The sequence below is a fragment of the Eutrema salsugineum genome, unplaced genomic scaffold, assembly GCF_000478725.1.
Source record: "Eutrema salsugineum unplaced genomic scaffold, Eutsalg1_0 scaffold_10, whole genome shotgun sequence".
NCBI lineage: Eukaryota > Viridiplantae > Streptophyta > Magnoliopsida > Brassicales > Brassicaceae > Eutrema > Eutrema salsugineum.
Window position 1 is genome coordinate 7,808,410 of NW_006256908.1, and position 14,583 is coordinate 7,822,992.

At 33.5% G+C, this 14,583-nt stretch overlaps 1 protein-coding gene across 1 annotated transcript; it reads right to left on the reverse strand.

The window, feature by feature from the left end:
* Window positions 1-4,009: 4,009 nt before the first annotated feature.
* Window positions 4,010-6,092, reverse strand: LOC18027032 (protein kinase PINOID). Its single transcript, XM_006410550.2, has 2 exons — window positions 5,293-6,092; window positions 4,010-4,962 (listed from the first exon to the last, which is right to left on the reverse strand). The coding sequence occupies exons 1-2, from the start codon at window positions 5,850-5,852 to the stop codon at window positions 4,200-4,202; spliced, it is 1,323 nt and encodes a 440-aa protein (XP_006410613.1). The 5' UTR covers window positions 5,853-6,092; the 3' UTR covers window positions 4,010-4,199.
* Between the last annotated feature and the right edge of the window lie 8,491 nt (window positions 6,093-14,583).

Genomic DNA, 14,583 nt, shown 5'->3' on the forward strand with positions numbered 1-14,583 from the left:
TTTCTATTATTTATTTACTAGTTAAAATCTATCATATCATGTTACTCTAATGTGTTTTCGATTATAAAATTTGTTAACTACAATTATTCAATACTCAACTCATTTCTATCTTCTTATGTCGCCAGACACTTCTGTTCACAACCTAGTCCGATGATTCAAGAAATAGTTATTTATTATACAAACACACCTACTATATATGTTCAATTGGGAATTACTCACGATAGATTATAAAATGAAGATACAATCAGGCCAAAACCATAGATAATCTAAACATTATGAATGGAAATTGAGTGAGTAGTCCGATAGTCGAGACAATTGTCTTATACCTTTTGTTAATAGAAGCATAATTTTTAAACCAAAAAAAAAGAAGAAAACAGCATAAATCAGTTATCCAATTATTGTTTTTCAAAATACTGTTGTTAATTGCATGGGAAAGTTCTTGGGTCCACGTCGGCGAGTGAGAAGGGAATAATGACGAGTTACAAACCTCGGTTTCTGCGAAAGAACCTCTCCCCATAAGAAGACTTTGACTTTTGAGTTAATGTTATTTTTTTTATTTTTTTCAATGTGCCAACAGTAACATCATTATTATCTAGTTATTTTAAGCTCGTGGTAATAATTGTGACGTAATTTAATTATAATTAACAACAGCACACCTCGACGGTAATCTTGTGTGTGGTCCATGTTTACACATTTTAGGAGAGACAAAACTTCTATGTATTGTCCAAAACAGTTTTTGTTGAATTGTCTACATTTCAGCTTTTTTTTCTATTTTTTCTTTAGTAATCTCCAACCCACCTTTATTTTAGAGGTAAAAATAGAGATTATGCTCCAACCCACCTCTATTTTTATCTCTAAAATAAAGATTTCTATTTTTTCCTCCAAATATAGAGGGATTCTATTTTTTCTCTCTATAATAAAGGTAAACTTTTTTTTTTGTAAAGTATTCTTTTAACTTTTAAATCTTTCTATTTATGCAAAAAGTATATTTTTTATGAATATAAATGAGATAATTCTGGTTATAGTTTTAAAAAAATATATGATAATATTAAATATTAAAATTCTCATTGATATTAAACTACAAAAAAGTAATTGCAAATTAAAAATACATAAAAATAAACAAAAAAATAACAGAATTTAATTTTTTTTAATTTATGAATTCCAACTTCTAGTATTATTATAATATGTTGAAACTTTCATAAAAAAGTAACATAAATGGAATTAATTTAAAAATTTTAGTAGTTAAAGGTTACTATTACTATAATTTAAGAAAAAATTTTAAAAAGGTAAACTAAAAGATTAATTCACAAATATTATTTATCAAAGTTAGTATATTATAATTTATGTAAGTTTTTGTAAAAAAAATAAGTAGGGTCAATTCATAAATTTTATTAATACAAAGTGTTAAGAACAAATAACAAAAAAAATATATTGAAAATATTCCTTTTTAGAGGGAAAAATAGAGGTAACCATTGCAGACAAATGCACCTCTATTTTAAAGTTTTTCTATTTTAAAGGAAAAAATAGAGATAACCGAGATGGTTTAGTAACAATTAATAATCATCATTTCACGGTGATCTACTTATATTGTGTCTAATTATGAAATAATTAATTAGTGCCTTCTAAACTCTTATACTATATGTTATTTTCTGTAGTTTAAGAGTGTTTTTTGGGTATATAGTTTTAGACCATCTATGTCTTATTAAGTAAAGAGCAACCGGAATATTTAGTTTATGCCGAAGTATTTACAATTTACTCAGTTTACGTATATGCTAATTGGTCATTATGGCACAAATAAAATATATAAATCTTATACTTATATGTCAATTTATTTTAGAAGAAAACTACATATGTGTATTGTATACATACATATAACCATTCAATAACATTAGTAGATAAATCAAGCAGTGTTGGTTGGTTGGTTGAAAACCGTACTAACTTCATTAATTCTCGACATAGTGAATATATAATTAGAGCAAGTACCTATATTGTTTTGTTACTTATAAGATAGACAAAGCATCTATTTTACTCACTACATTTCTTATAACGTTGCTTTGTTTTTACAACACTTAAATCTAATGAATATAGGTCTACAGACAAATCCTCTTTACGCAATCCAAAGACCAGAGGCTTTTGTTAGTTTCTAGATTGCCACATTATGCAATGGATGAAGTTGGGAACATGCTTCAAACATGCCCAAAAAATTTAGCTGAATTATTCACCCTCTTTCTTAACTTTACACTTAGAAATATCATTCTCCGATTATTATATATATATATATATGTACATATGCTTTTTCTCAAATACATAATTGTTTAATAATTCGATGGTTGATATATTTGATGTTCTCACACTTGGTGTTATCTTCATGTACTATTTCAAAATGTTATTCTCGGTTGTTTTATTGTTTTACACTTTTTCTACAATACATCTATTGGAGAAGTGTTTGGAATAGGGTAGTTAGTTTTTTATGAGAATATGAATAAATGTTTAATCCAAAAAATGGAATGACGGAGGATCAAAGAAAATAAATCAGGAGGTGGCCATAACTATTATAAATGGTACTAAAGGCCAGCAATGACTTATGCTTTTTAGACTCAAGAGAAAAAACTCATCAGATGAGTGAAAAGTCGCTTCAGAAGCATAAGAGTGGCTTAAGTATAACGCAGTGGAAATAACCAAAAGGTCAAGTTTTATCCCGAACAAATATCAAATGAAATCTCCCTCACAACATGAACTTTCAAGTGTACATTGGTCTGTGGATGCAAAAAATGTAGCATAGGATGAATCCTGAGACATGAATGTAGAAAAATGAGATGGTTTTAAGGCTAAGTTGTCTTAGCCTAAGCTTTTTTTAGGCCTTAAAAGTGAAAGCATCAACCTTAACTCGGGACAATGTCTTGTGTTCACAACTTGGGTTTTTAATCAGCTTTGATTGTAAACCGATTTCAACGGTCTTTTGCAGACTATAAAAAAAAACCATTCTTATGGCCAAGGCTAAAGAGTTTCACGAGTGAGATCATAGGAAATATGAATGGTTTTCTGAAGTTGATCTTCAGTTTTTATTTGGGGCGAAGGAAACCAGTGTACGAGCATGATCACCAAAAAGACAGCTTTATGCCAAATTGATTTACATAATCATATCCCTCTTTGGTTAACTCCAATGGTGAAAAGGATATAATGAAGTATGTTTTGAGTACAAAAATAGTAATATTTCATGAAAAGGATGTTTGATACCAAGATATATTGTATTCAAACTCTTATTATAAGTTTATATCTCAACAAATATATTTGTTTAGTAGCCAAATTATAGGGTTTTAAATATAGTTTTATAATTTGATAGGAATTCAAATCTGCTTTGAAGTGAATGTATCTAATAAAATTTGATTTATGACCTTGAACAAAGTGAAACCACCTTACTGGAAGATCTCGTTTCATACTAGAGATCAAGAAAACAATACGTCTCACCTTCTAATAGTTTATTGTTCTCTTAGTTTGAAAATGGACAGAGATAATCGAAAGCAGAAGAGATCATGCAACTGGTCGGATCTCGTAAAGCATTTTCCTACCCTTATGGATAACGTTTTTCCTTCCTTTTTTGACATTCAAAAGACCCCTTACTGTTAAACAAAGAGCAAATATGACTTGCATTGTGTAACAAATTGTCAAAAGAGGAATCTTCCTTTTCTCTTCTTTTTTATACCCGTCGAACTAAATAAGTCTTGAGGCGTGACGAGTTATAATATAAAGTAATTCGATTTTCTCCATTTAGTTTTTCAGTTATTTTTACGGAGACCAATAACATTGCGGTGTAAAGTAGTTTAATCAAAAACGGTAAGAAGTGTTGACTAAAATGGTCAATTATTTAATGCCATACCACTTAACTGTCGTTAATTAGAGCTCACTTAATTATACTTGGTAAGATGTTTCCAAGTTCCGAAGAGTTGATAGTTTATTACTAGTACTAATATAGATTAGCTTAGATTAATCAGAGTTTGTTGTACAAATCGCGTGAAAAGTCATCTAATTTTTAATATATTTAGTCAGATAAACAAACCATTTTTTAAAAACTAAAGACAGCTTCGAGGGAATATATACACAGCTAAAACAGCTATCGTCACAAGGCAGTCACCAAAAATCTGGCACCGACCTGAAAACCGACTAAACACGTGGCGCTAATCTCGATCGTCAATTTTTTTTCAAAAGTAATCGAACGCCGCTGATTTACTACTTTTACCACCGAACGTCGCCGACTTCTTCGGCCTCCTGGCTTCCGACGGAATCTCCGGCGGCGTCAACGTGCGAATCAGTGCAAAATTCAAACCTTTGAAAAACGGTTGCACCTTAACCTCCGCCGCGCCTCGCCGTGACCCAAGCCGTTTGGTCGGATCTTTGTGAAGCAAACCCGAAATCAAACTCCGTGCGTGAAGCTCCAACATCGTCGCCGGCAAATCCGTCGGAAAACTCAAAGATCTCTTCACGATGTTACGGAGGATGACGTCATTGGTCGGCGCGGCGAACGGAGTCCGGCCGTATATCATCTCGTAGAGGAACACTCCAAAGGCCCACCAGTCAACAGCATTTCCATGGGACCCACCTGAGGCGACTTCTGGTGCCACGTACTCATGCGTACCGACGAAAGAACCGGACCGAGCGGTAACCGGTTCAGCAACAAAGAGACGGTTCGGTTCGAGCGTCTGGACCTTTTTGGACCGCAAAACGCGGTGGAAAAGCCTAGCGAGTCGAGTGAGCCGACGCGGGGAAGAACGGGGTTGGATTTCCGGCGACGATGAGGAAGATTCAACGGCTGCGATTGAGTCGGAGCATAAGGAGAGGTCAAAATCAGAGAGCATAATGTGACCGTCCGATCTAACTAAGATATTTTCAGGCTTCAGATCTCTGTAGATTATTCCCAACATGTGTAGATATTCTAACGCAACCAAAACTTCAGCCGCGTAAAATCTGTATCATTTCAAACACAGAAAAATAAAAATCAATTTACAAAACATGTAAAAATTATTTATCTAAAAATACTTAATAGCTAAAATAATAATTAATGTTTAATGTGATGAGTTGAAAAAGACTCTGGTAAACAAATTCAAATAACTGGAAAAGACCGACATGATAAGAACAGGTCAGTTCTTGCAGAGGAAGATACCAAAAGATGTACAGAGTCAATGCATGCAAATTCGTATACATTGTCCATTTTTTAAATAATTTTCCAAAATCTGACGTTTTCTGCAATTAATTTTTTTTATATAATAACAACAAAAAAAATTAAAAAAAATTTACCTAGCGGAGGAAAGGGAAAATCTGCGGTGAGGCTGTTTGTGACGGAGAGAGTGCAAATCTCCACCGGAGCAATACTCCATGACGATGCAAGAAAAATGTGAGGCTTCAAACTCGGCGTAAAGAGTCGGCAAAAAAGGATGGTCAAGCATCTTCAAGATCGTCTTCTCCATCTCAGCTCTGTGCATCTTCTTCTTCATCGCAAGCGCTTCTTTATCCACAACTTTCATCGCGAAATACGAGCTCCGGCTCTCTTCTTCGTCTCCACCGGCGAGACGGCATAAGTATACTGTACCGATGTCTCCGGCGCCGATTCGACGCATGAGGCGAAAATCTCGGAAGGTTAGGCCGTGTTTTCGTCGCCGTCGGATCTCTGAGTAAGCGAAGTCGGAAGATCGGTGAGGTTTAAGAGAGAGGAAACTTTCTTCTTCAGGGATAATCGCGGTGGTTGACGGCGGAGTATCGAAAGATAACCGGCTGAAGCTGCTGCAACTCTCTGTTCCGCTGCTTATCGGCGAGTTCGTCGTCTCTAAGCTCATCTCGCCGTCTGATTCCCGTAACATCGCCGGAAATTAACTTGAAGTCGAGAGAAATTTTAGAGAAATGAGTGTACAAAAGTTGGAATCTGAAAAAACAGAATCAAGAGAAGACAATTGACAGAGATGCAACAGAATCGCACATTGATTTCGAGGAAATCTTGAGCAGGCTTTTCTCGAGAAACGTAAGGGTTTATGAAGAAGAAGAAGAAGAAGAAGAAGAAGAAGAAGAAGAAGGTATTGAAGTTGAGAGAGAAGGAAAGAAGAAGAAGGAGAGTTTGGGTTTAGAGAGAGGCGAGAGAGTTGGTGAGGGGTATTTATGCGTGGTGAGGTTAGAATTAAAAAAAAAGGCGTAACAGTAAAAAGACGTTGCAGAAGCAATTTTCTTTTTAACTGTGGTTAACAAATATATACTGTGTTCACTTGATTGCACTTTTCAACGCATGTGAGAGGAGCTGCAGAAGAAATAACAGAGATGAGATGAGAGCAAAGAGACCTTGATGACGTAAGCGACGTTATTACGTGTGAGATGTTGTCACGTGCCTCAAGATGCAGCAGTAGTAGCTTCCTTTCTCCCATTATTTATCTCTACTACTACTTCCTCCAAAATAGGGTGCGAAACTCGTGAAGTTTGACTTTTATACTATAGAATCATAACAGTATATGCATTAGTTCTTGAAATTTGAGATGGTTTTTGTTAATGGGTTTTTAATCTTCCAACAAAAAAAATATATTATGTGGATATGAAATCGGAAAATAACACGGCAAAAACAGTAACACAAACTCCACATTTACATGTCAAGGTTGTTTCTAATGATTCGATATGAATATTTATAATATACTGACTATGGGACATGTACCTAATGATCATTAAAGACGATCCAAATGCTGGAAGGGACCCAACCTATATACTAGGATGTTTGTTGGCTTTGTGTGGCTTCATATTGTGATACGTTCCATATTTGGATTTGAGCCTCAAACATTTGTTTTTATGTTAAGTTCGGGTTTGGTTAATCCCTCCAATTAATGTAAATATGCGATCTCATCTATCTATCTTTTTATTTTTACTTTTTTTTAATTTAGTTCCATGCACCTCTATAATACTTTTACCATGTTGTATCTTTCTATTATTAAAATGATTTTTTTTTATTATGCTAGACTTACTACTACTCTCAAATCTTGCGGATTGATCACTGTGACAAACTTTTTGTTCTTCAATTTACATTACTTGTATTTTTTTCCAATAACTTGCTTTGATCTACACTTTTAATCTCGTTAGCTTGTTTAATCTATTATATAAAGATTCAGTTGAGTCTCACAAACTTGACACATCAACACTCCTTTGAATGACACATCAACTTATTTATTTTTTCTTTAAAAACTTTAATGAAACTCTAATTAATTTAAGCTAATTACTTTTATGTTCATTTTTCTGTGCACTGATTTATTTACCATCATGGCCTCATGGCTTTTTGACTCCCATTTTTGATGCTTTCTATTCTTAATGATGTTTTAAACGTTGTCTAAAATATTGGTCACTCATGTTTCAACGCATAAAAATAATCAGCAAATATAGAGGAGAAGACATGGAAAGAAGTAAATATTACCTAAGATTTTCTAATAAATCTCTAATCTACAGCTTCCACGTTGTAACTTATACAAATTTCTATACAGAAGCTTACTAAAGTGAATGTTGTTCACAAATCCACGGTCTAAGATTTATTTTTTGGTCATGGGCAGAGACATCTACATTTAATACCATCGTTTGTGTTCATTTAAAGGAAAAGAAAATTTTGCTTTTAAAAAGAAGATTTTGTATGATGGTTTCGAGAATTCTGTGAAGAGTAAATAGCAAGACAAAGCTATAATAATAATTTCTAAAATAATAATAATTCGGCGACGAAGCTATAATAATAATTTCTAAAAACTTTGTTTTAAGTTAAGCTGGTGTAAGTTATCTATTCTATTAATTTTTGTTTTAGAGAAAATTTTAAGGGGGAAAATAATACTCTGAAAGACCTATTACATCTATTAGTAAATTTTTTAATATCTATGTTTTTATAAAAAATGATAAAAATCTCGTCTCAATGAATTATAATTAAAGAAATCTTTGTGGAGAAAAGATAAATATAATTTATATCATTTTATGTGCATGAAATGTAGCTTGTTTCATCTCCATCAGATCTTGGAGTTGGAGTATTGGTTCTCCCAAGTACTGCAATAAAAAGCCATTGGAGCGGCAAAAGCCAAATCCGATGGTGAAAATGGAGAAAGACGTATTTGGTAAGCTTTTACGATAACTGGTCATGCTTATCTCAAGTTCCAAACTCTACCTGTGATGCAAAAGATAATATATAGTATGAAATATCACAGATTTTCATGCTATATTCATTTCCTAACTTTTCTAATTTTAGTGGAGATTGTGACGGTTTTGCTAATGGGAATATAAAAATTTTATGGAATAAAGTTATCCATTTATTTTGAGAATATACTTCTTAGGTTCCTAATCATAATATTTAGTATTTGCTGGATTCTCATATCTTTGTTTATGATGTTCAAGATAATTTTTCACGTTTAATTGAAGACAACGTTTTTTAGTAGAAAAAATTTCTGATAAGATTTCATAAAACCCAAAAAAAAAGTCGAGAAAAAACTAATTAAAACAAAATCACTTTAACAAAACAAGTTAACAACTAATCTCTCTAATTAAATACAAATTAGAGAGATACCTAGAACAGTTTGGTTACCCAAACCGAAGATATCAAGTTTATGTAAATAATAATTTGTACGTGGACACAAGCGCTTCTTGCTAGAATGTTTGCCTTCGAATTCTTCACGCGTGAAATGTGTGATATAATGAAGGAATTGTAAACTGAAATTTAAAGATAAAACTAAACTTCAGTTTTAAATATTATAAAAATATTAAAAAGAAAACTCACGCATATGTGTGGGTACTCATCTAGTTATACAATAAAAGTATCCTTACACTACAATAATTGTTAGGTTATTCAATTACTGAAATGAGCTAAAATAATGAATCACACACACCACTTAGAAGAAGTGTACAAAAAGTATTATTGTGTAGAACCTGAATGAATGGGAAATAGAAGGGAAACGTAGCTTAATTTTCATGCACAATAATTTTTATTTTTATTTGTTTCTGTTTCATAAGTCTTGAGAAATTGGACAAACATAAATATGCACAACGCTTATGATTCGTTTGGCGCATTTACATATAGTCCTTTCGTTGGCTACCCTGAAAATACGTTTTTATAAAAAAATCAAGAATAATACTTCGTATGTTGTTTTAATGTTGAAATACAAATACTTGTATTCCTAAATCATCGACTAAAATGAATACAAGTATTGAATCTTGCTTTTTTGTTTTTTTTTGTTAAAGGGATTGATTCTTGCTTGTCTACATAATTCCAAATCTCTTCTAACATCATGCGTGAAATTTATAACATGCATATGCGAGATATAATGTTTTTTCTATCTATTCCAAAGTTAATCCCATTTTATGATTGATTTAATTAATATTGTAGTGAGAAAAAATGTACAACCACATTTAATATTCCTTAAGCTTATTCTTATATATACCTTAATCACATATAGTAACATCTTTACTCTGTTCAATGGTTTTCTTTTACTAAGTAGTGAAAATTAGGAGAAAATTGCATTGAAATGTGAAGAAAATGTTTTGATTGTTTCATTGTTTGGTGGAAGAGGGATAAAGTCGTAATCTACCAGCTAGAGAGGCAAGAGACCAAACATAACTGACGTCTGGACTCTGTTTTAATAAACCCCTAGAAAGATATTCCTTTCCTCGTTGGTTCCTAAAGACAATAACTGTTCCGTTACTATCTATCTTCTCAAACTCTTAGCCAAGTGTTTGGCCACCTGTTTAACTATATTCTAACCTTGTATCAGCTAAAAACAACATCGGAATGACTTCTGTCTTGTACGTACTGTATCTTGTGGGGTCCACGATTTGTACGGATCGATTCCGACGTCACTCCAATTACTTCTCACTCGAATCTGTTGTTAAGCCTAACAGATGATTTAATCCGTTTGTGTTTGTTTTAGAAACGTAATATATTCTATAAACGTGAAATGGATAATGTATACGAAGATATTAAAGAAATAAAAAATGGATCCATTATTGAGAATATTAAAGATAGGATCGTTGAGATATAATGACATTAACTAAAACAAAACAATGTAATTAATCAAAGCATAGGATGTGATGAAGACAGGCGGCAACATTTAGGAATCGTATGGTCCCTTCCTCTCTGACGCTACAGCTTTTGGGTCCAAACATAAATTGGAAACTAATAAACGATTTCTTTGGATTTTTTTTTTTTTGAAAGAAAACGATTTCTTTGGTTCCTCAGGCTCTACCTAATAAGAACAAATGCAAATAAATCCACGTACTATTATTTGTTGAAGTTGGAAACTAATAAGGACAAATGCAAATAAATCCATGTAAAGACACTGGTTACAAAAACTGTAAATAAAACCCATGAACTTGCAAATTTGGGCTGATTTTCTCTAATGTTTGTTTCCATCCACCAGGTGGATTCCACCTTAATGTTACGTAATGCAGCGTATTTTAAATAATAAAAATATACATTCCATCTATTTTTATATGTGTTTTCTTAAACTTATATTTACTTTTCAGTCTATTAGTATTTTTACCTAAAAAACCATAAAACATCGGGCGTATATAATGATAGGGTTAGTGGGTTTAGTACAACATAGAAAACTCAAAATTTCAAATACTTGTAATTTACGGATAAATGTAATTTCCTTCTGGCATAAATAATGTGTATTTTGCTTTTTCACTTTCGCCCAAACACACCCATCAAATATACTTTCGGAGAACTACTAAAACCCTCCAAGTTTTGTTAACATACGCTAAAATGCTATTTAGATTCTTGAAATGGAAAGTTCCCTAAAACTAATCTATTGGAAATAAAATTTGTAGGGAAGCAATTGGAATTGGAATATACAAGAAGCAAGGACCTACGAATTAGTTAGAGAAAGTTGAGTGCCATGGAAAAAGTGCAGCAGAAAGTGTAGCAAAAATTGATATTTTTATACTAGAAGAGCTGTTTCTTATCGCTATAAGTAATTATTATATACATTTATCATGAATATGCAAACAATAATTATATACATTAATAGATGCATCATACAAGGATATATAAAAATACGAATACACCTGCATAGATACTTTATCATATGTACACTTCAGTGTCATATTCTATACACATACAACCAAAAAAACCGACATGTCAAGTGAGATTGCTTGTGGGCATGTCAAGCCTTTGAGAATGAGAATTATTTATAGAATAATGCATATATACATATTACATGCGCATATAGGTGTTGTGTATGAAAGAAAATAGTTAGACCTTTCTTTATAAAAGCGACCAATTTCATGAAACTTGTTTGCTATCATTTGGGAAACTTATATCAAATAATTTCTTAATCAATATTCAGAAGGTCCACATCATCAGCTAAAAATTGTCACATGGCATGTGTGAATTGTTATATACATCTGGATATCGGCGAGATTTAATTAGACGAGTAGGGTTCCAAATACCATGACAATGATTTAATAACCTAAAACCTCCTGAGAACCGAATCGTATAATTCATTAGGCGGTAACTCTCTTTCTGCTTAGTCGTTTTTTTTGTATTCCAGATAGTAAAAAAATTACTCACGTAAAATATTATAATTTCTTTCTAAATTTTTTTTTTTTAATTTAGTTCTTAAGATCTGACATATATGGTCGGAGCAATTATCTAGAGAGACAGTGACACTGAAACTAGTGTGTGTAAATGTAAAGGCGTGTCTAATTGTAAAACTAACTATCCTTTATTTTGCCAAAACGAGATCTCTTTGAGATATGGTTTAGATTTTATGTTGAAACAAGATTTATATAACTTTTTGATCACTGATAAAACTAGTAAAGTTAAGTAAAGGTAAATCCCAACATGTGAGATCGTGTGGACCACATGGCATATACGTAATACTAATTTTAAACACCATGGATTTGGTCTATACTAAATCCAGACCAAATAGTGTTGGGCTGTTGGCATCTACTAAAAAATAAATAGAACGATCTACTTAGGTAAAAGGAAAAAAGAACACCCTATAATTGACAACACGATCTTTAAACCATGCTGAAAAACAAATCGGTCATCTCCAAATGTTTAAATATTCTCTCTAAGCAATCTTTCAAGATTCATGCCAGTGTAAATAATTAATCATCTTCCACAAGTTACGTGATGTGCTTCTCATTATATCTTTATCGCTTTTGTAAATTTTACACTTCTTTTATTCTACTAAATATTTAATGAATTAGAAAAACTTCAAACTAAACCAACTTTGTTGGTAATTTACATCAACAGAATCAGTCAAACACTCAAACAATCTTACTGTTTCTCGGTCCCATGCAAAACTATCAGTCAAACAATATATCTTCTTATTTATTTTCTTGTTTGGGTATAGAGGATCATTTTTTGTTAAACACATATTTTTGTTTTTACCAAAATTCTTGACCATGAGATGATAGGAAAACTTAAAATATCTCAATATATACTTTCCTTGTCGTTTCCTGAGTCTCTTTTAGTGTTTTTATTAGCGTTTGGAACGAAATTATTGCAAGAAAAAGTGTATAGATAGGGTTAGACCTAGACTACTTTTCCACCTTAATCGTCGAGCTAATCACGTTTTAATAATTCGGGAAGAATAAGAGACAAATAATTAAACCACTTTCCTAGAAGATCATACATGGTGGAAAGAAAACATAAGTTATATATTTAAAAGAAAACATAAATTACATACATAAATATGTACCGTAGGGAAGTTACTTATCTTCCTGCTGATGTTCTGTTCTTGATAGTTTAATAAGTTTATTGGTATTTTAATAAGTACTTAACTACAATAAGATTAACGAAAATGTACATTTATTATAATCAAGAGGGCAAACCGGCCGCCAATATTCCCGCTGCCGTGGTAAGCCGACAAACGGACAAAATGTGTTTAGAAAACAGATTGAATCTTATGGCATTACTAATAAATACATGGCCAAATAGATGGTTATTAGATATATATTATTTGAAAAATCAAGGCATCAGCTTATTCACCAAACGAACATATCCATATTTAAAAGTATTTAAAATGGAATATGTAAGTACATAATAACTAACGCACATAATAGAGAGCACTAATTGGTAATTCTCCACCAATCCATTATAAGAGATTCATGTTCGATAAACGATGGATTGGTAAATCCGGTCTAGAAGACTCCGTGAAACAAGGGTGGGGAGAACCTTTAGCACGAGTCCATGGCTCCTTTGTATGTCGCATTAGAAAATGTAGACAAACTATATCAGTGTGGAAGAAAGGATTAATCACGAACTCCCAGAAGCTCATTGAGCAACTACAAAATGAGCTAGACAATGCGGCAGAGGATGATAATGTCTCCTTGGAGGACCTATTGGCTATTAAGAAGCGTTTATGTGAAGCATACCGCGAGGAAGAGTTATATTGGCAACAAAAAAGTAGAGCGCTTTGGCTAAGAGATGGTGACAAAAACACAAAATTTTTTCATGCCACTACTAAGCAGAGGAGAGCTAGGAATAGGATTCTTGGACTTCTAAACCCAGAAGGGGTATGGGTGGATAATGAGAAAGGTGTCGAGTCAATCGCTATTGACTATTTCGATTCGCTATTCACCTCCTCGGCACTGAGAGACCTAGCGGCGGTATTAAAAGACATCCCGTAAAAATCGACGCAGCAATGAATGAGAGGTTGACACGGGCGGTATCGGAGGAAGAGGTAAAACGGTCTCTATTCTCCTTGAATCCAGGGAAAGCCCCAGGCCCTGATGGGTTTACAGCCCTCTTCTTCCAGAAATTCTGGGGAACGATCAAGGCTGACCTTGTGCAATTGATAAAAGATTTCCAAAACTCGGGATCGTTCGCTGAACACCTTAACGAGACAAATATTTGTCTTATCCCTAAAGGTGACCGGCCCCGAGAGATGTCTGGTTTTAGGCCAATAAGCCTATGTAATGTTGGCTATAAGATTATTTCGAAGGTCTTGAGCTTACGTCTGAAGAAACTACTTCCAGAACTGATTTCCGAGACCCAATCGGCTTTTGTGGCAGGAAGATTAATTACAGATAACATCCTTATTGCACAAGAAAACTTTCATGCACTTAGGTCGAATCCCGCATATAGGAAGAGGTTTATGGTTATTAAGACCGATATGAGCAAGGCATACGACCGCGTTGAATGGTCTTTCCTCAAATCGTTGATGGAGAAGATGGGGTTTGATGATCGGTGGATTGGATGGATCATGTACTGTATCACCTCTGTGAAATATAGAGTTTTAATCAACGGTAGGCCGAGGGGGAACATTACTCCATCACGCGGGATTAGGCAAGGGGACCCGATCTCACCTTACCTCTTCATCCTCTGCACGGAAGCCTTGATTTCTCAGCTCCGGGCAGCCGAAGCGGAGGAAAAAATCCATGGTATACGGATTGCTCGTGCAAGCCCCCTACTTCGCATCTCCTATTTGCGGATGACAGTCTTTTTTTCTGTAAGGCAGATATTGCTCAGAGCAGAGAAATTATCGAGATTATCCGCCTATACGGCGAGGCTTCGGGGCAGCAAATCAACTTTGCAAAATCGTCCATCATGTTTGGACACAATGTTCCCACCCTTATGAGACAAGAAAT

What these genes read in the sequence shown, in the direction of transcription:
- LOC18027032 (XM_006410550.2), bottom strand. Translation starts at nt 5,852, where the DNA reads ATGTTACGGGAATCAGACGGCGAGATGAGCTTAGAGACGACGAACTCG. An exon ending in TTTTCCCTTTCCTCCGCTAG is followed by an intron (nt 4,963 to 5,292) that starts GTAAATTTTTTT and finishes GAAATGATACAG; the next exon opens with ATTTTACGCGGCTGAAGTTT.